Source organism: Rattus rattus, chromosome 2, assembly GCF_011064425.1.
Source record: "Rattus rattus isolate New Zealand chromosome 2, Rrattus_CSIRO_v1, whole genome shotgun sequence".
In the NCBI taxonomy this organism is placed as follows: Eukaryota; Metazoa; Chordata; class Mammalia; order Rodentia; family Muridae; genus Rattus; species Rattus rattus.
The window spans coordinates 143,891,675-143,919,105 of NC_046155.1; the positions used below are offsets into that span (position 1 = coordinate 143,891,675).

General features: G+C 39.8%; 1 protein-coding gene and 1 non-coding gene across 2 annotated transcripts in view; both read left to right on the forward strand.

Annotated features, from left to right (window-relative positions):
* Positions 1–27,431, forward strand: part of LOC116893273 (alcohol sulfotransferase A-like) — a 129,448-nt gene that overhangs the window by 51,353 nt on the left and 50,664 nt on the right. The window contains 3 exon segments of the mRNA XM_032895120.1: positions 22,604–22,641; positions 23,664–23,774; positions 23,941–23,968. Of these exon segments, the coding sequence (XP_032751011.1) occupies positions 22,604–22,641; positions 23,664–23,774; positions 23,941–23,968 (177 nt within the window).
* Positions 8,990–9,126, forward strand: LOC116895119. Its single transcript, XR_004387266.1, has one exon. It is a non-coding gene; the product is annotated as a U4 spliceosomal RNA (small nuclear RNA).

The window sequence follows — 27,431 nt, forward strand, 5'->3', positions numbered from 1 at the left end:
TGCCTTCTCATCCAACTTTCTCACTTAAAATCTTAGCCCAGGCTATCAAGAACATCTCATAAATATAGAAAAGGAATAGAAGAAAGTGAAGCAACAAACTGCCATGAGAACTACAGCTCAATATTTTTATCCTAGAGAGTTCCGCAACCGGTTCCAGGAGACCTCCTTTCTTTGGAATCTAACACCTCAGTCTGTGGAACTTGTTACACAGTATCTACTGAGGTTGGTGTGGCCACATGAGCCCTTGTCGCCCTAATCTCAAGTTCTCAGTGTCAGGAGAAGGCACCAGTGTTGGAGTTTTTCAGGTATCTATAGGAATTGAATCTCATTAAGAGTTTTGAAGACCTACCTATTCACGGGCCTTCCTGGTAGAGAGGTCTTTCAGAGGTCCACAGAGTATGTCAAGTAGTCTATTTCATAGGCCAGGTGTGGTGATTCATCTTTGTGATTTCAAAATGAGGAAGACTGAAGCAGGGGGATTGAGGTAGGGTGCATTGCAAATGTATGGCCGTGGGTCCATAAGACCTATCTCAATACCCTCCCTTTTCCCACAAAATTTTACTTTCAACTCACAAGTCTGACAAAGCAAATGGCCATAAAATAAGGTCCCCTAATTTGATGTTAGCTTCTCTGTTCTCTCCTTTACTACTCACTGATATCTCGGGTCCTCCCTCCCAAGCTATTAAAAATAAAACTGATTAAAAATGATGGATATTACTTAAGTCTGAGTGATATTTTTTTTCTGTTTGACTCTATGTGATTTCTTTGAAGGGTAAACTTTGTTAGGTGGAAAGAGTTAAGTTTTGTTCTGCCCTTTCTACCTATAGTGTGCACCTGGGATTTTTTTTCTGTTTGGAAAATGCCTTTCTCCAAATGTGCTGGGAGTGAACTAAGAAGGAACACAGGACCACGTCAGGTAAAGCATACCCAGGAATCCCAGCACTGGGGAACTGAGAAGAAGGATCTCAAGTTTAAGAACTGCCTACAAAATTTAATTAGATCCTGTCATAGGTAAGTTTTAGAGGGCTCCAGCAGTGTAGGTCAGCTGTAGATCACCTGCCTAGAATTCTAGTGAAAGGCTGAGTACATAGCTCAGTGACACAGTCTAAACACTTGTCTAAAATGTAGGCGGCACTAAATTCAATCCCTAGTACAACAAAAAGAAAATAAGTCAGTCATAACTGTAGACATCATCATAGCAATGCATCTGATAGACATTCATTATTATAGGTGAGGAAAGTGACAATACTCACCACATCTCAAATCTGTGAGAGGACAGAACTGGGCATTGTTGGTCCTTCCTTGGAATGTGGAGTTCCTCACATTACACACACACACACACACACACACACACACACACACACACGTCTGTGAACCATGTATGTACAATGTTCATAGAGACCAGAAGAGAGCACCCAGTCCCCTGAAACTGGAATTACAAAGGATTGTACAGGGTCACGTGGGTACTGGGTATGAAACCTGAGTCCTCTGGAAGAGCAGTCAGTTCTTTTAACCACCGAGTCATCTCTCCTCCTCCTCTTCTTCCTCCTCCTCCTCCTCCTCATCCTCCTCCTCCTCCTCCAGCACCACCACCACCACCACGACCACCACACTTTTAAGGCAGGATTTAGCTGTATAGGTAAACTCATAGTAATCTGACTCCCATCTGCTGTGATTACAGACATGTACTCAGTCTTCTGTACTTTTTGGTCATCTCCCTTCCACTTTTTTCCATTTCTGTCCTTACCCCTGCAGCTGTCTGTCTTTTTTATCCTTTCCCCTTTCTACCTCATGTGTTCGTTCTGCTTGCTATGTCCCTGAACAGGATTAATTTAGTAATACAATGGTCCAGACTCAGCAATTTAGGCTCAGCCTCAGGACCTGTTGGGGAAGAGACTTTGTGATACAACCATCTTTTAAAAACTATATAACATCTATTCCTCACATTAATCCTTCCACCTGAACACAGGTATATATGTGTGCACCATAATAATATTAACACGAGTTTGCTGCTATTAACGTGTGTGTGTGTGTGTGTGTGTGTGTGTGTGTGTTTGTGTTCTTGTGTGCATGACCACGTACTTGGACATAGAGAAGTCAGAGGAAGACATCGAATGTCTCCCTCTATCTCTGCCTTTTTATTTATTGGTATTTTTGATTTATTGATTTTATTTAATGTGTGAGTGTTTTGCCTGAATATAAATGTGTCTACCATGTGTGTCTAATGCTCTGAGACTAGAACAGCCCCAGAACAAATTTTTAATTGCATTCCATTTACTTTGTATGTGGGTGAATATGAATGCACACACAGTGAGTATAAGAACCCAATTTGGGGTTAGAGAGTTGATTGTTTCCTTCAACCATGAGAAAATGGTTGGTGGTTAGGCTTGATGGAAAGCATTTTTACCCACCTCATAAGCCTATAAAAATCATGTCTCATAAGTCCCAATATTTTCTCAACAAGAGAGGCCCCCAGTGACCCAGAAAATATGACTTGAGTGAACGTTATGGTATTCACAGGTCATAACTATGTCCATTTTGCTATTGGGTAAATTATGAATGTATCCAATCTTGTCTGATACTTGGAAACTAAGAAGTTTGTAATTCATATTTAGGAAGGAGAACTCACAGGTCTGACCAGATTGAAGTTTAAAGAGGGCATGAAGGAGACTCCCATTCTCTGAGAGGACCTTGATCAGAGGAAGGCCACTTTAATGTTTTGTTTTTCATTAATTTATTTATTCACTTTACATTCCAATAACATACCCCATAAAATCCTAGCACCTCTCTCCCAGCTCCTTCACCTTTCCTCTTAGCCTTTTTCTAAAAGACTTATTTGAGATTAGAGCGATGGCTCAGTATTTAAGAGTATGTGCTCCTCTTCTAGAGGGCATGCACATGATATACCAACATACATGTAGGCAGAACACTGATACACTTAAAATAAAAACTAACAAAACATATATTTTGCTGGAAGTTCCAGCACAGACAAAACTTTATAGTGAGACCCTGTTAAAAATTATGATGTGGACTGTGTGTTGACAGTAGATGCCTTTCATGCTATCAATAGGGAGATAGAGGCAAGCAGATCTCTGTAAGTCTGAGGCCAGCCTAGTCAACAGAGGTAGTTTTAGGACATGGCTACACAGTGAAAATCTGTCTCAAAAATTTTAGATATGCAAAAAGTATTTCATTTTCTTGCATTTGTTTCTTTGATGTCACTATTGGGAACTGAACCCAGGTTATTCCCACAAATTTCAGCAAATGCTTTGCTACCATGCCACATGCTAGTGGAGCTTTCTTCACCTTGAGTTGGATTTTGCATTGTATTTTCCTTTGCTTTCATTTCAATGAACATTCCCCAAACTTGGTATTTAGAATATAATTTTTCCCTGTCACAGGTTTTCTATCACACTCAAGAAGTTTAGGCTTCTGTATCTCTGCATTTCTATCTAGTTGGGAGTGCATGGACTGCTGAGAAGCAAACTGAGAGGTTCCAACTATGGACTGAAGGAAGTTCAGTCCCTCACAAGAAGATGTCAATAGCTGTCACCAAAATATTCATTCAGCCTAAGGACAATCTGAGGACAAACATCTGAGCCTCTATCTAAAGAATACATTAACCCATTTGTGTAGAAGCTTGCAGAAACTCTGGGTAGAGACCAGGGGATCTGTAGTGAACTTGGAGAGCAGAGTCAGGCTCTGAATAGCTGAGATAAAGCAGGTGTGTATGGAGAAGTTAACAGGAAGATGAAAAACTGAGCAGGCACTTAACTTTCAATAAGGAGTCCCCAACAATGGAAAGGAATGAGGAAGACCTGTGGGCAGCAGGCTGAGTATAGTTCCATTTTTGAGATGGTCAACAAACATGGAGATCAAATTTCTTCTGGGCTGGAGCCCTAAGATATCAGGAAATCCTACAGAGGAGTGTCAAGTCCCTGTTAACATTTTCCAGCTCTCAAACAAATCATTCCTGTATATGCCTGTTCAATAAAGAACGGTGTACTTAACAGGGCCAGGCTTCCATAGGATGGTGCTACAGAATGAATGGGGCCACAGACTGAGAGGATTCTGCTGTATATGAAGGTATCTTAGTTAGGATTAATATTGCTTCGATGAAACACCATGGCTAACAAAATTTTGGAAAAAAAATTTATTTGACTTAGGTTTCCATATCACTTTTTATCATGAATAGAAGCCAGGACAGGAACGTAACCAGGGCAGTAACCTAGAGTAAGGAGCTGATACAGAGGCCATTGAGGGGTTTGGCTGGCTGGTTTGCTTCTCATGGCTTGCTGAGCTTGCTTTCTTATAGAACAAAGAACTATCAGCTGAGGAATGGCACCAATCACAAAACCTGACTCCTCCCCCATCAAACACTTATTAGGAAAGTTCTCTAAAGTCGTGACTATATCCAGATGTTACAGAGATGCTTTTTTAATTGAGATCCTCCCTCCCCCCAGATATCTTCTGCTGGTGTCAAGTCGACCTAAAACTAATACAAATGACTCCTTGTCAACTTCACACACAAATACAACTCCATTAAGCCACAACATTTTTATCTCATTCATTTCTATGATCTTACACTGAAAACATAAAGTACTTTAGAGGCTCCACAGTCTTTACAAATTCAGATTGAAAGTCCTGTACCTTTAAAATATCCATCCACTATAAAACTCCAAATCTTTTAAAAGCTGAATTCCCTCAATTGCAGCCTCCTGTAAATGTAAATGAATATGTATAGAAGAGAGTTACAATTCCCAACTTAAAGGGCCAGTAAATATATTCAACTAAATTGCAGAAGAAAACTTCCCTAACTTGAAGAAAGAGATGCCCATAAACATACAAGAAGCCTACTGAACTCCAAATAAATTGAACCAGAAGAAAAACTCCCCCCGTTGCAAAATAGTTAAAACATCAAACATACAAAAGAAAGAAAAAGTATTAAAAGCAGTAAGAGAAAATGGTAAAATGACATATAAAGGCAGACCTATCAGAATTACACTAGACTTCTCACCAGAGACTATGAAAACCAGAAGATCCTGGACAGATGTCATACAGACCCTAAGAGAACACAAATGACAGCCCAGGCTACTATATCCAGCAAACTCTCAATTAACGTAGATGAAGAAACCAAGATATTCCATGACAAAACTGAATACACAATATTTTTCTCCAAATCCAGCCCTACAAAGGATAATAGATGGAAAACTCCAAGACAAGGAGAGAAACAATGTCATACAGAAAGCAAGACGATAATCTCCTTGCAATGAAGTCAAAAGAGAGACACACAAACATATTTCCACCTCAAACAAGGGAAACAATAGGAAGTGACAATCACTGTTCCTTAATATCTCTCAACATCAACAGACTCAATTCCCCAATAAAAGGTCGTAGACTCGACAGGAACCGGATGTAGATCTCTCCTGAGAGACACAGCCAGAATACAGTAAATACATAGGGGAATGCCATCATTAAACTACTGAACTGAGAATGGGAACCCCGTTGAAGGAATCAGAGAAAGGACTGAAAGAGCTTGAAGGGGCTTGATACCCCATATGAACAACAATGCCAAGCAACCAGAGCTTCCAGGGACTAAGCCCCTACCGAAGACTATACATGGACTGACCCTGGGCTCCAACCTCATAGGTAGCAATGAATAGCCTAGTAAGAGCACCAGTGGAAGGGGAAGCCCTTGGTTCTGCCAAGACTGAACCCCCAGTGAACGTGATTGTTGGGGGCAGGGCAGTAATGGGGGGAGGATGCGGAGGGGAACACCCATAGAGAAGGAGAGGGGTAGGGGTAGGGGGATTTGGCCTGGAAACCGGGAAAGGGAATAATAATCAAAATGTAAATAAGAAATACCCATTAATAAAGATGAAAAAAAATTAACAACAACAACAACAAAGACATTGACTAACAGACTGGATACATAAAGAGGACCCAGCTTTTTGCTGCATAAAGGAAACATGCCTCAGAGACAAAGACAGACACTATCTCAGTGTAAATGTCTGAATGGTGGAGGGTCCCTTGGTTATCCCTCCTTCAACCCTGGCACAACAAGTCTCTGCAGTTTTATGCACTTCCTCTCCTAGTGAGGCCATACAACACAGCCCAGATAGAATAACATTCTACAGACAGCTTTTGGTATAGCCCTGGAACCAGTTGTTTGGAACTCATATAAACACCAAACTGGACTTCTGCTACATATATGCCATGGGGTGTGGTCTAGCTCCAGCTTGTGTTCTTGGTTGATGTTTCAGTCATTGAGAGCCTCAAGTGTTTAGGATAGTTGACTCTGTTGGTCTTCAGCATTGTTCCTCTCCCTTTTTTGATTCCTCAATTCTTCCCCCAACTTCCATAAGAGCTCCAACTTTCATCCTCTGTTTGGGTGTGGGTCTTTGCATTTATCTGAATCAGCTGCCACATGGAGACTCTCAGACAACAGTCATGATTGACTCCTGTCTGCAAGCATAGCAGAGTATCATTAATAGTGTCAGAAATTGATACTTACCCATGGGATGTGTCTCTAGTTGTGTCGGTTTATTGGTTGGCCAATTCCTCAGACTCTGCTCCATCTTCCCTGCCTACATTTCTTGTAGACAGGATAAATTTTGGGTCAAAAGCTTTGTAGGCAGATCGGTGTACCTACACTCCATTGGGGTTCCCACATGGCTTTAGGAGGTGACCTTTACAGGTTCCATATCTCTGAAGCTACAAGTCATATTTTGAATTCCTCCCCTAACCCAGATCTCTGGCATGTCCTCCAGATGCTACCATCTTCCTACCCTTGTTAGTTGCAGATTTCCATTCATTCTCATTGCTATCTGGCCATCTCCCCTGTCCTTCCTCACACCTGATCCTGAACCCCACTTTACTCTCTCCATCCCCTCTCTACCAACTTCCTTACCACCATCTTGCTCCATGACTCTTTTGTTCCCCCTCTAAGTAAGATTCAAACTTCTTAACTTGGGCTTTCCTTCTTGTTTAGCTTCTTTGGAAGATACCATTGTTTAAAAACACCTAAAAGATGATACAAGATGGGAAGACATCACCACATACCATTCATGGATTGGCAAAATCAATATTATGAAAATGACTAAATTACCAAAGGAAATCTACAGACTCAGTGTAATTACAATACTAATTGCATTCCTTAAAAAGAAACAATGCACCTTAAATTTACTTTTATGTGTGTGAGTGCATTCATGTCTGTGCAACTCATGCATGCTTGGTGCCTATAGAAGCCAGAATAGATCATTGAATTCCATGGAACTGTAGTTACAAATTGTGGTAATTGGCATATGGCAGATGAGAATGGAACCTGGATCTTCTGGAAGAGCAGAAATTGCTTTTAACCACTGAGTAATATCCCATCTCCCCAATTTCAGGGTCTCTTTGTAAAATGAAAAATCTTGTCCAACAAGATTTGCTTTTGCTGTGAATTCTATGAAATACTGGTTCTCAGTGGTCTTGTCTCTTGTTCCTTCCCCCATAATAATCAAATCTGGTATCTGAGAGAGAAAATTTGTTAGAAATTAATTTAAAATGACGTTCTATTTTGATCTGATTTATTCTGTAGTGTTAATATCCATTATTTTCCACAAAATGAAATCTGGTAGAATATCAAAATAAGAGGTCAATTCAAATTTTTATCCACAAATAATAATTTCGATATTGAGAACTGTGTTTTCTCTCAATTAGCACTGTAGACATTTTGAAAAGATATATGGAAATTTTATTCATTAGAAGCTTTCTAAAATAAATAAAAATACTTAAATTATGATATATGGGGCAGACAATGCCCCAACTAGAAAACATATACTACCAAGTAAAATCTCTAGGATTAGGAATTGGTTACATCTTGTGAGTTGTTGGCCCAGTGGGTCTAATGTAACCTGCTAAACATTATAGGCTACTGTCAATGCTATTTATTTGTTACATTCCATTCCATGATGGTAAGGTCCTATTTATGAACAAGTTAACTGATACCATTGGACATGGAGAGATTGAGCTGGTGTCTAACCAGATGTTTCAACTCTACTAGTTGTCATCAATAGTGCTGGAATATAGTGTACATACTAAAGGAGAAGCACAGAGATCATCAATCTCACATAATGATGAACCCTGTGACCTATAACACTGACTACAAGATATATTGGTTTAACGATGGCATAAGTGTTATGGGAGTAATCAACAACTATTTGATTGGATTTAAATCCAATTATGTGAGATGGAACCCATACCTGACACTGGATATGGGGCCAAGACTCTTTTTCTAGAGAGATCATGGGCCCACAGGAAAATTTGTTACGATTATTCTGCTAAACTAATATAGCAGTAAAATGAATCCTAATAAGATATCTCTACAGCCATAGTATGGTGTGTTGCTCAACTCTCATCAGAGAAGTTTTTTTTTTCCATCAGATTGTAATTAAAACACACACTCCCATCTGGACAATACCCAGTGAAAAACTGAAGCACTCAGTCTCTATCAAATCTATCTCAAGGCTTAAGAATCAATGAAAGAGCTAGAAAGATGGTTAAGAGGCAGAAGTGTAGAGAGAATAAGAAGTGGACACAACATTCCACTTTTAATCAAGAAGCTTCTTGCAACTGATACTTTCTCGGAAAAGTAAAGCTAGTTTTCTTTAAAGCAGTGTCACTGGGGTTATCAACCACATTCCAGGACAATCCCCATACCTAGGTAGTTAGTCAACACGGAATAATCTTCTTGTTTTTTTAAGGGAAGACAGACTTTTATTTCATTCTGGTTTAGTTTTTTGTTTGTTTTTATTTTTATTTTTTATTTAAAGGGAGAAGGGAGGAGAAAGACTGATAGTGTAATGTTGCTGCAGTAGGGAGTTACAGACAAAACACAAAAGAGACAGGCAAACAGTCCATGTGAAAACAAGACTTCATTAAAAACTGCCCTTTACCTTCATTCTTCTCTTGAGAAGAAATAAAAATAAGTAAGATATATCCCTTAAGCTTTGCGCAGTGGCAGTATCATAGCCAATGAGGTTTATCCGAGGCGCGATTATTGCTAATTGAAAACTTTTCCCAAGATATATCCCTTAATTGGTCAAAATCTTTAGCAATTAAGGACATAAAAGTTAAACTACTTTGAGATTTAATGTACTCTAATCAGAAATACTATGACCAAGGAAACAACAAACAACATATGCTGGTAAGATAAATGCTTGTACAAATGTGTGGAAAAGGGTATACTCACTCACTTAGTTGCATATCAAACTGATGTAGTTACTCTAAAATCAGTGTTAAAACCTATCATCTGGCACAGATACAATACTACTTGGCATATGCTGAAAGGGCTTGATATTTTACTCCACAAAAATTATCTCAGCCATGTTCATTACTTTTCTCCTCATAATAACTAGAAAATGAAAACAACTCAAATGTACGTTAATGAATATATAACTAATGAAAAAGTGTGGCATATGTACAATGAAATTCTACTTAGCTTTGAAGATAAATGAAATCATGAAAATTTCAGGCAAATGGGTAGAACTAGAAAAGCCTACACTGAGGTAGGTAACCCAGACCAAGAAAGACAAGTGTGAAATTTTCTTTTTTAATTGTGCTTTCTGACTTTGAATCTGTAGATGTGCATGCATTTATGACCTGGAGTAATCACAGAAACCAGGAAAGTGAAAAAGGACCAATTGGGAGATGAGCTCTAGACACTGGGATGCTGGATTAGTTCAGAGGTGCTACAAAGGGAGAAATGGGAAAATTAGTTGGATTGCACTACCTGTAGATAGAACACAGAGCTTATTACACAGTGACAGAAGAGAAGTAGCAATAAATAATTCCAGGAATATTTGAAAAGACATAGAAAATCATATTATCCACTATTTATCTAAAATCACACATAGATATATATGAAGCGTTAATATGTAGTTTAAAGATATTGTGCCATTTGGAATGATAATTTTCTTCCCCAAGAACTATGGACTATAAAACATAACCCCAATATCATGCATGAGGAACTTTCTCCTAAGTAGTTGGTTAGGAGAGTCTAAGAGAAACCCCAAAACGACATCAGCTATTGTTGACATTTGTTATCTCCAAGAACTTAAAAACATAATGATGCTGAAGCTACAATGTACTTCAGATAGAACATTTGGAGGAATTGCAATAGAATAGCTTGGAAATCTCTTCAAAGTGAAGTGATTCTCATGAAGTAAAATGTTACTCACTATGCCAAGGGAGAGGAAAAATCACTCAAAAAATGCATATATGAAGACTGTGAGGCACAAGAATGACATTATTGGAAAGACAACCACAGGAGCACAATGGTTGCACTTTCATCTTGAGGGAATAAAAAGCTATCTAATTAGACCTAATGCCAACTCAAAAAAAGGGAAGCCCTTCTGATTTTTGCCTGTTCCAGAAGCAACAGATGTCCCACAGCTCTCTATATCTAAATTTCGTGGGGAAAGGAGCTAGACTTTCTGAAGTGCATGTGATCATGAGAGTTCAGGGAAGACCTTCACCTCTGAACACATTCCTGGCCTAAGAGTAACCTGCCTAGTGTTCTATGTGCCCTCTGGACACAGAAAGTTAGTAGCAGTCAGGGGCAGGAACCTTCCAGTTTCTGCCTGTATCCAGAGCTGAAAGCCAGTCACCAGAATCAAAGCACACCTGAGAGCAGAAGAAAGACCAGCTTTTCTGCTCGTAGGAACCTGCCTGGAGGCCTAAGGACATACAAACCCAGGAGCAGTCTGGAACAGGACCATTCCATTTTCTGGCATGTTCTGGAGCTGACGAAGTCCACAGCTCTCCATATCCAGATCTAGCTGAAAGAAAACAGATCTAAAGGAGTGTTGACACACAGTCTTACAAGAGGGTAAAGACACTGTTAGGGACAGCAAGACAAGCTAACACCAGAGACAACCTGATGGGAGAGGCAAGCACAAGAACCTAAGCTACAGAAACAAAGATTGTTTGAAATTATCAGAGCACAGGTCACCCAACAATGCAAATACTGGATGTCCCAACACCGGAAAGCTAAAATTTGGATTTAAAATCACATCTCATGATGAGGATAGAGGCATTTAAGGACATAAATACCTCCCTTAAAGAAATACAGGACAACAAAAGTAAATAAGTAGAAACCCTTAAAGAGGAAACACAAACATTCCATGAAAAATGATAGGAAAACACAAGCAAATGGGTGAAGGTACTGCACAAAACTATCCAGGGTCTAAAAATGGAAATAGAAACAATAAAGAAATAACAAAAGAAGACAGCCTGGAGAAAGAAAACCTAGGAAAGAGATAAGAAGTCATCGATGAAGCACCACCAAGAGAATACAATAGTTAGAAGAGAGAATCTCAGAGGCAGAAGATACCATAGAATACATTGACACAACTGTGAAAGAAAATATAAAGCACATAAAGTTCCTAACCCCAAATATCCAGGCAATCAAAGACACAATGAGAAGATGAAACTGAAGGACAATAGCTATAGAAGAGAGCAAAGACTTTCCAACTTAAAGTGATAGGAAATTTCTTCAACAAAATTATAGAAGAAAACTTCCCTAACCTAAATATAGAGATGCCCATAAACATACAAGAAGCCTACCAACACCAGATAGATTAGAACAGAAAAGAAATTTCTCTCATCACATAATTGTCAAAACACCAAACACACAAAAAGAGAAAGAATATTAAAAGGAGTAAGGGAGAAAAAGGTCCAGTAACATATAAATGCAGATCTATCAGAATTACACCAGACTTCTCACCAGAGACTATGAAAACCAGAAGTTCCTGGGTGGATGTGATACCGATCCTAAGAGAACACAAATGCCAGCACAGGCTACTATATACAGAAAAAACTCTCAATTAACATAGATGGAGAAACCAAAAATTCCATGACAAAACCAACTTCACACAATATCTTTCCACATTTCCAGCTCCCCAAAGAATTATGGATGGAAAGTTCGAACACAGGGAGGGAAACTACATCTTAGAAAAAGCAAGAAAGTAATTTCCTTGCAACAAAACCAAAATAAGATAGCCACACAAACAAAATTCCTCCTCTAACAACAAAAATTACAGGAAACAACACTTTCCCTTAATGTATCTAAACACCAATTGGCTCAATTCCTCAATAAAAAGACACAGACTAACTGACAGGACAAGTCAAAAGACCCAGCATTGTGCTGCATATAGGAAACGCACCTCAGTGACAATGACAGACACTACCTCAGAGTTCAAAGCTGAAAAAAAATAAAGCAAATGATCCCAAGAAAGAAGCTGGAGCAGATGTTCTAATAGTAAATAAAATCAACCTTCAACCAAGAGATATCAAAAAAGATAAGGAAGGACACTTCGTATATATCGAAAGAAAAATCCACCAAGATGAACTCTAAATCCTAAATGTCTACACTCCAAATGTAAGGGCAACTACATTCATAAAAGAAACCTGACTAAAGCTCAAGGCACACATTGCATCTCACACAATAATAGAGGGAGATTTCAGTACCCCACTCTCATCAATAGCCAGATCATGAAAACAGAAACTAAACTGAGAAACAGAGAAACTAAAAGAAATTATGAACCAAATAGATTTAACCAATATTTATAGAATTTTTCATCCTAAAACAAAAGAATATACCATCTTCTCTGCACTTCATTGTACCTTCTTCAAACTTGACCATATAGCCAATCAAAAAACGGACCTCAACAGATACAGGAAGATTGAAATGATTACATGCATCCTATTATAACACCATGGGCTAATGCTGGTCTTCAATAACAACAAAAATCACAGAAACCAATATACATGTGGAAGTTAAACAACACTCTACTCAATGATACCTGGACAAAGATGAAATAAAGAAAGAAATTAAGGACTTTTTAGAATTTAATGAAAATGGCACAACATACTCAAGTTTATGCGACATAATGAAATGAGTTTTAAGAGGAAAACTCATAGCTCTGAGTGCCTCCAACAAGAAACTGGAGAAGGCATACATTAGCGGCTTGGCAGCACACCTAAAATCTCTAGAACAAAAACAAACAAATACACACCAGAGGAGTAGAAGGCAGGAAATAATCAAACTCAGGGCGGAAATCAATGAAGTAGAAACAAAAAGAACTATACAAATTATCAACAAAACAAGGAGCTGCTTCTTTCAGAAAATTAACAAGATAGAAAAACACATAGCCAGAATAGCCAGAAGGCACAGAGAGTATATCCAAATTAACAAAATCAGAAATGAAATGGGAGACAGAAGAACAGGATCTGAAGAAATTAAAAAAATCATTAGATCCTACTACAAAAGCCTACATTCAACAAAACTGGAAAATCTGCATGAAGTGGACAATTTTCTAGACAGACACAAGTACCAAAATTAAATCAGGATCAGATAAAGCATCTAAACAATCCTATAACTCTTAGAGAAATAGAAGCAGTTACTAAATGTCTACCAACCAAACAAAGTTCAGGACCAGATGGGTTTAGTGCAGAATTCTATCAAACCTTCATAGCAGACTTAAAATCAACAATGTCTAAGCTGTTCCACAAAATAACAACAGAAAGAACATTATCCACTTTTCTTCTATAAAGCCAAAATTATGCTTATACCTAAACTACTCAAAGACCCAAAAGGAAATAAAACTTTAGACCAAATTCCCTTTATGAATTTTGATGCAAAATACTTAATAAAATTGACACAAACCGAATCCAAGAACACATCAAAATGATCATACATCATGATTAAGTAAGATCCATCTCAGGGATGAAGGGATGGTTCAATATATGGAAATCCATCAACGTAAATTACTATGTAAATAAACTAAAATATAAAACCACAAGTTCATCTCATTAGAAACTGACAAAGCATTTAACAAACTTCAACACCCCTTAATATTGAAAGTCTTACAAAGACCAGAAATTCAAGGCCCATACCTAAACATAGTAAAAGCAATATGCAGCAAACCAGTAGCCAACATCAAACTAAATGGAGAGAAACTTAAAGTAATCCCCCTAAAATCAGGGACTAGACAAGGCTGTCCACTCTCTCCTTACTTATTCAATATAGTACTTGTAGTCCTTCACAGAGCAATCAGACAACAAAAGGAGGTTAAAGGGATACAAATTGGAAAGGAAAAAAATCAAAATATCACTATTTGAAGATAATACAATAGTATACTTAGGTGAGCTCAAAAGTTCCACCAAATAACTTCTAAGCCTGATAAACAACTTCAACAGAGTTGCTGGGTATAAAATTAACTCAAACAAATCAGTAGCCTTCCTCTACTCAAAGGATAAACAGGGTCAGAAAGAAATTAGGGAAACAATACACTTAATAATAGTCACAAATAACATGAAATACCTGGGAGTCTAACCAAGCAAGTGAAAGATCTGTGTGACAAGAACTTCCAGTGTCTGAAGAAAGAAATTGAAGGTCTCAGAAGATGGAAAGATCTCCCATGCTCATGGACTAGCAGGATTTACAAAGTAAAAATGGTCATTTTGCCAAAAGCAATCTTCAGGTTCACTGCATACCCCATCAAAATTCCAACTCAATTATTCATAGAGTTTAAAAGATCGATTTGCAAATTCATTTGAAATAACAGAAAACCCAGGATAGCAAAAATTATCTTCAACAATAAAGGAACTTCTGGGGAAAATCACCGTCCCAGACATCAAGCTGTATTATGTAGCAATAGTGATAAAAACTATGCGGTATTGGTATAGAGACAGGCACCTAGATGAATGTGATAGAACTGAAGTCCCAGAAATGAACACACACACCTCTGATCTCTTGATCTTTGACAAAGGAGCTAAAACCTTCTGGTGGAAAAAAGATTTCCTTTTCAACAAATGCTACTGGTTCAACTGGAGGTCAGCATATTGAAATTGTAAATTGATCCATTCTTATAGCACTGTACAAAGCACAAGTCCAAATGGAACAAGAAGCTCCATGTAAAATCATATACATTCAAACTAATAGAAGAAAAAGTGGAGAAGAATTTCAAACACATATGCACTGGGGAAAATTTTCTGAACAAAACATCAATAACTTATGCTCTAAGATCAAGATTTGACAATTGGGGCCCCATAAAATTGCAAAACTTGTGTAATGGAAAATACACTCTCTTTAGGACAAAACATCGGCAAAGATTGGGGAAAGATTTTTACCAATCCTACATCCAATAGAGGGCTATGTCAAATATAGCCAGAAGGTAGACTTCAGAGAGCCAAATAACCCTATTATAAATGTACACAGAGCTAAACAAAGAATTCTCAGCTAAGGAATATCAAATATCTGAGAAGCATTTAAAGAAATGTTCAACATCCTTATCAAGGAAATGCAAATAAAAACAACCCTGAGATTTTACCTCATGTCAGTCAGAATGGCAAAGATAAAAAACTCAGTTGACAACAGGTGCTGGTGAGGATGTGTAGAAACAGGAACACACCTCAATTGTTGGTGGAATTGCCAGCTGGTTCAACCACCACTCTGGTAATCAGTCTGAAGTTTCCTCAGAAAACTGGACATTGTAGTACCTGAGGACCAAGATATACCACTCCTGGACTTATACCCAAAAGATGCTCCAAAATATAAGAAGACACATAGTCCGCTATGTTCTTATATATAATAGGCAGAAGCTGGAAAGAACCGAAACTAAAAAGCCCTTTAACAGTGGAATGGATACAAAAAGGAGGTACATCTACACAATGGAATACTACTCAGCTATCAAAAACAAAGACTTTGTGAAATTCATAGGCAAATGGATGGAACCAGAAAATATTTTCCTGAGTGTGGTAACCAAATTACCGAAAAACACACATGTTATATGCTCACTGATAAGTGTACATTAGTCCCAAAGCTCAAATTACCCAGGGTACAATACACAGACCACATAAACCTCAAGAAGAAGGATGAACAAAGTGCAGGTTCTGCTGTCCTTCTTAAAAGAGGGAACAGAAATATTCATAGGAGGGCATATGGAGGCAACGTTTGGAGCAGAGACTGAAGGAATGTCCATTCAGAGTCTGCCGTACCTGGGGATTCAGCCCTTACGTATACAGCCTCCATAACTAGACAGTATTGATGAGTCCACGAAGTGCATGATGACAGAAACCTGATATAGCTGTCTCCTGAGAGACTCAGCCAGATTATGCCATATACACAGGCTAATATAACAACAAACCATTGAACTGAGATCAGGGTATGCATTGGAGGAGTTATAGAAGGGAACTGAAAGGGCTTGAAACCCCATCAGAACAACAATACCAACAAACCAAAACTCCCAGGGACAAAACCACTACCAAAAGAGTATACATGGACAGACCCATGGTTCCAGTTGCATATGTAGCAGAGGATGGCCTTTTTGGGCACCAATGGGAGGAGAAGCTCTTGGTCCTGCCAGTTCTGTACCCCTCAATGTAGGAGAAAATCATGGCAGAGAGGCTGGAAGAGAGGGTGGTTGAGGGGAGGGAACACTCTCGAATAAGAAGTGTCAGGGGATAGGATTGTGGCTAATGGATGGGAACTTGGGAAGGGAATAACATTAGAAATGTAAATAATAAATATAGAGTTAAAATACAATAAAATATTTTTTAAAAAGAGGGAAGTTATGGCTTGCATTTTAAATGTAGGCAAACAGCTGGTACTAGAAGGGCAAAAACTCAAAAAGCTCACCAAACCAGTATAATTTCCAGTTCTTTTCTAAATACCTGTTCTAATATGCACAGGTAAATTTGATTCTCAACGCTTGTTAAAGATTCTTCTTTTTACAACGTATGGAGACTCTTCTATAGATGCACAATAGGCTAAAATGGAGGTAATAATTGATAGCAAGGTGCCTAAGCCTAAGTAGTACAGCTTCAATTTATCCTTTTAACCTAGGACTCAAGGTAAATATCATAGAGGAGGGTACAGACATCCTCCAGTGTTCCAAGATTCCTTCCGGTAGAGTCTCTCTTAGACACACGAACTCTTTGTTTGTTTGTTTGTTTGTTTTTTATCTTTATTAACTTGATTATTTCTTAATTACATTTTGATTATTATTCCCCTTCCCGGTTTCCGGGCCAACATCCCCCTAACCCCTCCTCCTCCCCTTCTCTATGGGTGTTCCCCTCACCATCCTCCCCCCATTACTACCCTGCCCCCAACAATCACGTTCACTGGGGGTTCAGTCTTGGCAGGACCAAGGGCTTCCCCTACCACTGGTGCTCTAACTAGGCTATTCATTGCTACCTATGCGGTTGGAGCCCAGGGTCAGTCCATATATAGTCTTTGGGTAGTGGCTTAGTCCCTGGAAGCTCTGGTTGCTTGGCATTGTTGTTCATATGGGGTCTCGAGCCCCTTCAAGCTCTTCCAGTTCTTTCTCTGATTCCTTCAATGGGGGTCCTGTTCTCAGTTCAGTGGTTTGCTGCTGGCATTCGCCTATGTATTTGCTGTATTCTGGCTGAGTCTCTCAGGAGAGATCAACATCTGGTTCCTGTCAGCCTGCACTTCATTGCTTCATCCAACTTATCTGATTGGGTTGCTATATATGTATGGGCCACATGTGGGGCAGGCTCTGAATGGGTGTTCCTTCTGCCTCTGTTCTAAACTTTGCCTCCCTATTCCCTGCCAAGGGTATTCTTGTTCCTCTTTTAAAAAAAGAGTGAAGCATTTGCATTTCGGTCATCCTTCTTGAGTTTCGTGTGTTCTGTGCATCTAGGGTAATTCAAGCGTTTGGGCTAATAGCCACTTATCAATGAGTGCATACCATGTGTGTTTTTCCGTGATTGGGTTACCTCTTTCAGGATGATATTTTCCAGTTCCATCCATTTGCCTATGAATTTCATAAAGTCATTGTTTTGATAGCTGAGTATTATTCCATTGGACACACGAACTCTTAACAGTATAGTTATCCAAACAAACAAGCATAATAGCACTATTAGGTGCACCAAAAAGGCCAGGGAAAATTCTACATGGTTATACCTGTCCCGCACTATGTCTCGCCAGCAGGAACGACGCGGCACACACAGGATCCTACTGCAGAAAAGCTTTAATGCGTCTTGAGAGGGAGAGCATAAGCTTACAATGCGGAGACGCCGAGTGAGGAATAACCGTCCCTTATATAGGAAACTATCCTCGCCTAGGACGTGTCACTCTCTGACTGGTCGCGCCAATTATGCCAGATGACGCACCAAAGCATACGTGTCCCTTTGAATAGGGAAGTTACCAGGTGCCTGCGTATTGCCCTTTTTACTAGGTGCGTTCTGCCGGATGCCGGTGCCATCTTGTAATGGAGTATGTGAGGACAGCTCCTCACATATGTGAGGACAGCTCCTTGGACAGCTCCTCACATCTGTGAGGACAGCTCCTCGGACAGCTCCTCACATCTCCCCCTTTTCTGTTTTATTTATTTTTTTATTTTTTTTTAAGCAAACAGGACACCCAAATATAGGAGGGCGAAGACGGAGGTCATATTCTCGTACAAAGTTGGCGAACCTGTACAAGAGAGATACCCTTAGGCTGTTGTTGGGACCCAGGGCACTCCCGACCCGTCGCATTGCCATTTTTTGAGGGAGGGAAAACTGGGGCAGAAACCCTCATGTAATATGACATGCCTTCCAGGGAGCATATTTGGTAGAACTTCCCTGTGCGATGCTAAGCTCATCACCCCTCATGGGCTGCTCAAGCCGGACACTCTAATCCTGTGCAATGAACCGAGGTTCTAGGAGTGCAAGAGCTGTCCAGCCGGCGACCTGTTGCTTGAGCATGGTCAACCAGATATCGGCTGACGCTCCTTGTTCAAGGGCTACAAGCGCCTGGGCGATCACTACTTTGTCCTTTCTTGTTTGAGATCTCAATTTGCAAAGCAACCAGAGGAGTAACACTAATCCACAGCAGAGGATCACTCCACAAAGTCCCACTCCCACCCATTCCTTGAAATAAGAGACTGCTGAAGTGATCCAGGACGACAATCCCTCCGTCAAAGACAGGTCCAGTCGGGTAGAATTTACTTGAATGATGGTCGCTCTCAGCTCTCGAAGTGTCTGTTCAAACTCCGAGGTCCAATTCTGTAACAGATGCTGTGAAAGACTCTTAGACAGATTAGCAGCTCGGGTAAATTTGTCATATTATATGGAGGTGACACAAAGGCCTGGGAGTTTTTGCTCACAGCCAAGCTGGGCCAGTTGCCATAGAATGTCTAATTGCTCTCGGACCAGATCTATACGTTGGTTGACAAGCATAAGGCCTCCCTATATCTGAGTATTGGCCGAGGCCTGTCTGTCCCGAGCCACAGAGACGGTGGCCGATAAATCATTGATAGTTTGGGTTGTCTGTACTGAATTTGACAAGGCCAATGCCGAGGCAGTAACCGAGGCAGCGACTGCTGTCGTAGCAATAATGCCAGCAATAATTGCAGAAATACCAAAATCTCTTTTTCATGGTCCCCGGGGTATCAACAGGGATCGGGATAAATCGAGGCATGCGGGTAACTACTGCGATATTTTATATGAGCAGCTGTCCAGACAGAGGCAGCAGGTTTGATGTTCCCCGTCCAGGAAAATGACAACCGTCCCTTTTCGCCCTTTCCTCCTAGTAGCATCGCCATGGGCGTAAGATCAGTGCAGCTACCATTAACGCAATGTAAGGCCACCACCATAGAGAACTGTGGCGTTAGCCACAATGTCCTCCTCACCAGTTCCCCATGTGGCCTCCCTTAACCAAGCAGAAGATTGATTACATAACATAATGCAAGGGAGATCAAAAGATGTTTTGTTGAATATGCCAAAACAAAGGCTGCCCTTAAGGGGAATAGTCCTATTTTCTTTTAGTCGTTCAACCTGTGGATCCTTAGGTAAATAGGCCAACCCTAAATCCCTGTTAGTGGTACATCACCGGCATCGGGAGTGGAAAGGTTGACATTATTCCCCATCATAGCTCGCCCTGCACCGTTGGTGGCATCCATGGAAGAAGAGTGAGGAGGTGCAGGAGTCCCAGTCCCTTCTTGATCACTTGCTGTGATGCTCCGAGTAAGTTGTCCTGGGATCCATATGGGATTTTCTTTGTCCTGTGGAAAAACACAGACAGCTCCCCTGGATCTTATTAAAACAGGATCCGGGCCTTTCCATTCATTTGTCAATACATCCTTCCATTTGACTAATTCTTTTGTCCTCTTGGGCTCTGAGCAATGTCGCTCAGCCGCTGTTTGTCCAGCTTCATCAAGATTTAAAAAATTTAAGGTCATACTCACCTTTCTTCTCACCCTCTCGGGGACTAGTGAGAAGGTGCGTGAGCGTGTCTCATATGGAGGGGGCGCCATTGGTGGCGGCCACGCTAGAAGGCTTCTATTACTTCCCCTACATTCATCGGGGTAATATCTTTCCTCCTCATATTTAGCTGCTTCCTCATCTAGCTCGGCCTCCTCCTCTGAGTCTAAGGTTTTATTTTCAGAGCTTTCAGAACTGTCGAGGTTCAGCGCTTCTAGCTCTTTCACAGGGTATAGGCTGGCTCCCCCTCCTGGTTTATGTGTAGAGGAGGAAGTGCTGGAATCTGAAAATTTCAACGCTCCCTTGTCTGCGGACTTACCGGGAGGGCCTTTTTTCTTTCTTAGGACGTCCTTTTTCTTGTGCGCGCCCAACCTCTCACTACGTTCGGTTTCTGACATACTGTCCCGGACTACCTCGAGAGTGGCCTGTCCTTCTACTACTGCTGCCTTACACGTTTCATCCTTTAAACAATTCTTAACCAGCTTCCATATAGCTTTGGTCCCTAGGCGCAGATCCTCTTCCGCCAATTTTCTGTCAAGGTCTTTTCCAAGTTTGTTCCATGAGGCAATTGTAAACGAGCCTGAACAGGCAAACCAAGGAGCCACCCTCTCTACCTCCTTCACAAAGTTTTTAAGTGTTCTTCCTCCAATTTTGATGTCCCTCTGCTTTAACACTGTTTCCAAGGCCGTGACCACAGACTGTGAGGATCCCATGATGGGCCAGGAACGCCGGCAGCTTATCTACGTCCGTCTGACAAGGCATGAAGTGAAAGGGTAGAGACGGACACGCTGCTCTCTTATGTACGGGAGTCTTACACGCGCCTCCCCGGACGGTGCCGCTTATCTATGTCGGCCTTATCGCGTCCTTGCTCCTCAACAGTCAAAATCGAAGGTAAAAGGGAGCTGCGCGAAGCTCACTTATATACGAGAGACTGAGACGCGCCTTCAGCTGCTGTGATCGTCCTTTTAACAGCGAAAACGGTGAAAACAGAACATAAAGAGTAGGGTGGCTCCCAGGACAAATACTATAGCCTCAACAAATCCTTCCCAAGGCGGTGACAACCCCAGACCAAAGTCCAAGAGAGGCTGCCTCTCCGAACATACCTACATGCAGTTCTGAATCCTCCTTGTCTCCAAGGGATCTCCGAAGGTGCTGACGATGGCGAGGTCTTTCCCGGGTTTTCAGCACCAGATGTCCCGCGCTACGTCTCGCCAGCAGGAACGACGCGGCACACACAGGATCCTACTGCAGAAAAGCTTTAATGCGTCTTGAGAGGGAGAGCATAAGCTTACAATGCGGAGACGCCGAGTGAGGAATAACCGTCCCTTATATAGGAAACTATCCTCGCCTAGGACGTGTCACTCTCTGACTGGTCGCTGCCAATTATGCCAGATGACGTACCAAAGCATACGTGTCCCTTTGAGTAGGGAAGTTACCAGGTGCCTGCGTATTGCCCTTTTTACTAGGTGCGTTCTGCCGGATGCCGGTGCCATCTTGTAATGGAGTATGTGAGGACAGCTCCTCACATATGTGAGGACAGCTCCTTGGACAGCTCCTCACATCTGTGAGGACAGCTCCTCGGACAGCTCCTCACATATACCATAGAAGATGAAGTACATCATATCAGTCATTGCAAAGACATGGCGAATAAGCAGTGTCTGAAGATGAAATCCCACATTAATTTTCCAATCTCAACCACACAACTCAGCATACAAGCCCAGCTGAATGGACTCAGTAGGTTGACTTTATATGTGTGCACATATAAATAGAAAAATATTAAAGAAGAGATCATAAATATAAGAAATGGAGGGAGGGCTTTGAGGGTAAGAAGAAAGGCAGCTAATATCTATGAGTTTCTCAAAACCACAAGTAAAAAAAAGAATTGTCTTGAAAAGTTTCTGTATCCTCTTTGTCACTTTTTTGCACATTTAAAATCCTTCTGAAAGGTAAATTGTTTTAGAAGACATTTTAAATTATCCTGCAATTTCATGTCCTACTACTTTTTACTGAGTTTCTGTGTGAGGTCATGAACTTGGGCTCAGAAAAGCTGCAGAATGTTCTTAATATGAGTTCAAAATTACTCAATACAGTAACATTTGGCTGGGTGTTACAATATTTACTTACTCCTATCAGTAGCTAGCTTCACAACAAACTAGAGAATATTAGTGATTTTTTAACTGCACTCTAAATCTTACCTCTCAGCATTTGCAATAAGCTGGAAAGGTGGCCAGGGCTGGAATCCTAAAAGCACCACACAGAGTTATTCATTATTTCAGACTAAGTTTGAAGGAATAACTTTTCTTGCCTTTTGGGTTTCAAAAGAAATTCTGGAAAGGTTTGTAATAAGTGGTTGAAGAAGATTTGATCGTATTCACTTATCCCAAGTCAGGGAAGGACAATCAGTAAGATTGATTCTGAATTGTGTAAAGGAGGTTAGGGCTTTGATCTTCATTTACTTTGGGAGTAGTGCTCTATAGATCCAATGTGTAAAATTATTTGTGGGAATGGAGATTCATCTGTGTTCCATGCAGAGAAAGAGTACACTTATGACCTATGTCAGGAGAGGTGATCAGTTATGGCACTAGAACGATGATAGTATACCCTGAGTCAGAATTTCAAACTGGTCTTTATCTGTGGTGAAGAGATAGAAGAAGAGAAAGAGTGATGAGAATAAAGAGAAGAAATAGCACCAAGAGATAAAGGACTATATTTGAGGTTATGTGGAGGAGAGGACACTGCCAGGTAGAATTCCCATGGACCTTGTCCAGGAAGTAGAATCTGAAAACTCGAGAAATCAAAAAGTGACATTATGGTGGTTTGGAGAATGGATGTTTGCTCTGTGGAAGAAGCACAGATCTTGGGTAAGAATTAGGCTGCTAACATTGAAATCACAATGACACAGAAAATCAAAAAGCAATGGAAATCCAGAAAAAGACAACCAGACAATAACAAATGAACACTTAAACACAAATGTAACTGTGTGTGGTAAATATACATGAGGGAATTAATTTACCTTAAAAAGAAGTACTCAGTCATACACTGTAGCTTTGTTGCATCTCAGTGAATTAAACTCAGAAAGGTAGTCTCAGAGGACAGCTACTATGACTTCATCACTGTGAAATATCTGGAAAAGTCAAATTCACCCCACCAGAATGTAGAATGATAGTTGCTCAGGGCTGGAGGAGATAATCCACTGGAGGTTTGCTTTTTATTGAGTATAGGGACTCAGCCTTGTAAAATCATGTCTTAAAATTATGTTGAGTGAATATACTTTGTAGTTACACCATTTTAACACTGTGAACACAAGTTTGTGTGCTTGAAAGTGGGCAGCACTGTAAATTTTATGGGTATATATTCTACTTGAGGCTTTTTTGCAAGTACTGTTGAAATGAGTGACACTTGTTCTTTCAGGAATGAACTGGCTGATTGAGATTGTCTGCTTGATTCAGACCAAGGGAGATCCCAAGTGGACCCAATCTCTGCCCATCTGGGATTGCTCACCCTGGATAGAGACTGATGTAGGATATGATACATTAATCAAAAAGGAATGACCATGACTCATGATCTCACATCTTCCCAATCATCTTTTCTCCAAGTCTCTCTTCAGTTCCAAGACCAAGGTCAGTGTCCAATGGTTGAGATTTACTTTCACTCTCATTCTTTGAACTTATTTTACCCTGACAGGATTTGAAGTTCTTACAGAAGTATGAAGGTGGGATTCTCATGCACTATGTGATGCTGATGTTTCCTTACTTCAGACTAAATTAAAGTATCATGATGTGGACCATCACACAGTGATCCTGGGCAGCTTTGAGAAAGAAAATGAAATACCACACTAGAACTTTTAGAAACTACATATGTAGGCCAAGCAGAGTACAATTTTTAGTATACAGTGCAATATTGCTATATTTTTTTCATCAAAGTCAATGAGCCAGTTATACCATATACCCCAAGCTCTGTGTGTGTAAGTCACTGAAGACATAGATGTTCTTAGGGAAAGCAGCCTGATAAGGCATCAATATTCAAAGGTCAGTTGTATACACAGTGTCATGCTATGTCTAGCTATCTACTGAGATTAGTAGGCACTGGAATTTCCTATGAAAGTGAATGAGAATGACTAGTAGATTCAGACATATCCACATTCTGATCTATCATAGCTCTTAGTTAGTAAGAAAGGTTTTTTTTTGCAAATCCCTCCACCATAGAATATATAAACAGTTTTTGCTGAAACTATAAAGACAAAGTTAGAATGATCTCTCTCTAAAATGTCACAATGAATTTGTGACTATTTAAATATATGCATGTGTCTTATCTGTATTTGATAAACTTTTGGCTAGGGCACTGAAGCTTAAAGAGACAAATTCTAGAATAATTGGCAAAAAATTATGAAGAATGATTACTTTTAATTTATTTCTTTTATTTTCCCCTTTCTTCCTTCTCCCTCCAAAACCACTGTCAGATTCCCCAATTTCTTTCTTTCAAATATTCGGCTTGTTTTTTAATAGATTCAGTTTGCACACACACACACACACACACACACACACACACACACACACACACACATTCCTCAATATATTCCTACTTTTATATATTCCTACATAGATATATATCTAAGTTTCTTTTTTTCCTTTTTTTTTTCACTGGATATTTTCTATTTTTACATTTCAAATGTTATCCCCTCTACTGGGTTCCATTCTGGAAAATCCACTCCCATCATGCCTCCCCATACTTCTATGATAGTGCTCCTCTACCCACCCATACGGTCCTTTCCCCCTTTCTGTCTTAATGTCCCACTACACTGCAGCATTAAGCCTTCACCAAACCAAGGGCCTCTTCTTTCACTTCTGCGCTTCATACAAGGCCATCCTCTGCTAGATATGTGGCTGCAGTCATGGGTTGCTCCACATATACTCTTGTTGGTGGTTCAGTCCGAGGGAACTCTGACCTGTCTGGTTGATTGACATTGTTGTTCTTCCTATGTGATGTCAATCCTTTCAGCTCCTTCTGTCCTTTCTCTGACTCCTTCATTGTGGACTATATTCTCAACCCAATGATTGGTTTTAAGCATCTGCTTCTGTATTTGTCAGACTACTGCAGAGCCTCTGAGGAGACAGCTATATCAGGTTCCTGTTAGCATGCACTTCTTTGCATCCACAACACTGTCTGAGTTTCTTGACTGTATAGGGGATATAACCCAATGTGGGGTAGTCTCTGTATAAACTTTCTTTCAGTCTCTGCTCTACATGTCCTCCAGTGAGTATTTTGTTTTCCTTTTGAAGAAGGACTGAAGCATCCAGATTTTGGTCTTCCTTCTTCTTGCGCTTCTTGTGGTCATGGATTGTACCTTGGGTACTCTGAACTTTTGGACTAATACCCACCTATTAGTGAGTACATATTATGTGAGATGTTTCTGTGATTCAGCTACCTCACTCAGGATGATTATTTTCTAGTTCAATCCATTAGCCTGTGAATTTCATGAAGTCATTGATTTAATAGCTGAGTAGTACTCCATAGTGTCAATGTACCACATTTTCTGTATCCATTCCTCTGTTGAGGAGCATCTTAGTTGTTTCCAGAAGAATGGGTCAATTAGCTTTCTTTTATATGCTGACCTCCAGTTGAAGCAGCACCACCATCTGTTCAAAATGCTTTTTTCCCCATTGGATGGTTCTAAGTCCTTTGTGAAAGATCAAGTGGCCATAGGTGTGTGAGTTTATTTCTGCCTCTCCAACTCTATTACATTTATCTACCTGACTATCTCTGTATGAATTCCATGCAGGTTTTATCACTATTTCTCTCTAATACAACTTGAGGTTAGGGATTGTGATTCCCCAAGAAGGTCTTTTATTATTCAGAATAGTTTTTGCTATCCTGTTTTTTTTTTTTTTTTTTTTTGGTTTTTCCAAATGAATGGGCAAATTGCTTTTTCTAACTCTGTGAAGAATTGAGTTGGAATTTTGGTGGAGATTGCGTTGAATCTGTAGATTGTTTTTGACAAGAAGGCCATTTTTACAATATTAATCCTGCCAATCGATTAACATGGGTGATTTCTCTTGCGGTTTTTTTAATTTCTTTCTTCAGAGACTTTAAGTTCTTGTCATAAAGATCTTTCCCTTGTTTGGTTAGAGTCACACCATGGTTCTTATATTATTTGTGACTATTGTGAATGGTGTTGTTTCCTTAATTTTTTTTCTCAACTTGTTGTGCTTTGAGTAGAAAAGGCCACTGTCATGTTTGAGTTAAGTTTGTATCCAGACACTCTGCTGAAGTTGTTTATCAAGTTTAGGAGTTCTCCTGTGGAATTTATGAGGTTACTTAAGTATATTATCTTATCATCTGCAAATAGTTATATTTTTACTTCTTCCTTTCAAATTTGTATCCACTTTACCTCTTTTTTGATGTTTAATTGCTCTGGTTAGTACTTCAAGTACAATATTGAACTTGAATTCAAGTATGTAGGGAGAGAGTGGGCAGCCTTGTCTAGGTCTGATTTTAGTGGGATTGCCTCAAGTTTCTCTCCATTTAGTTTGATGCTTGCTATTAGTTTGTTGTCTATTGCTTTTACTAAATTTATGCATGGACCTTGAATTTGTGATCTTTCCAAACCTTTTATCATGAAGGGGTGTTGAATTTGGTCAAATATTGTCTCCTCATCAAATAAGATGATCGTATGTTATTTTTCTTTGAATTCACTTATATAGTAGATTATGTTGATGGATTTCTGTATTTTGAACCATCCCTGCAACCCTAGGATGAAACCTACTTGATCATGTTGAATGATTGTTTTGATGTGTAACTGGAATCGCTTTGATAGAATTTTATTGAGTATTTTTCCATTGATATTCATAAAGGAAATTGGTCTGAAGTTCTCTTTCTTTGTTGGGGTTTGTGTGGTTTAGGTATAAGTGATATTATGGCTTCACTCTATTTTGTGGAATACTTTGAAGAGGATTGGTGTTAGGTCTTTGTTGAATATCTGATAGAATACTGTGGTAAACCTATCTGGTCCCAGGCTTTTTTACGTTGGAAGACTTTTCATGATTTATTCTATTATTTTAGGGGTTATTGAACTGTTTAGATGGTTTATCTGATCCTGGTTTAACTTTAGTATTTGGTATTTGTATAGAAACTTGTCCATTTCATCCAGGTTTTCTGGGTTTTTTGAGTATAGTCTT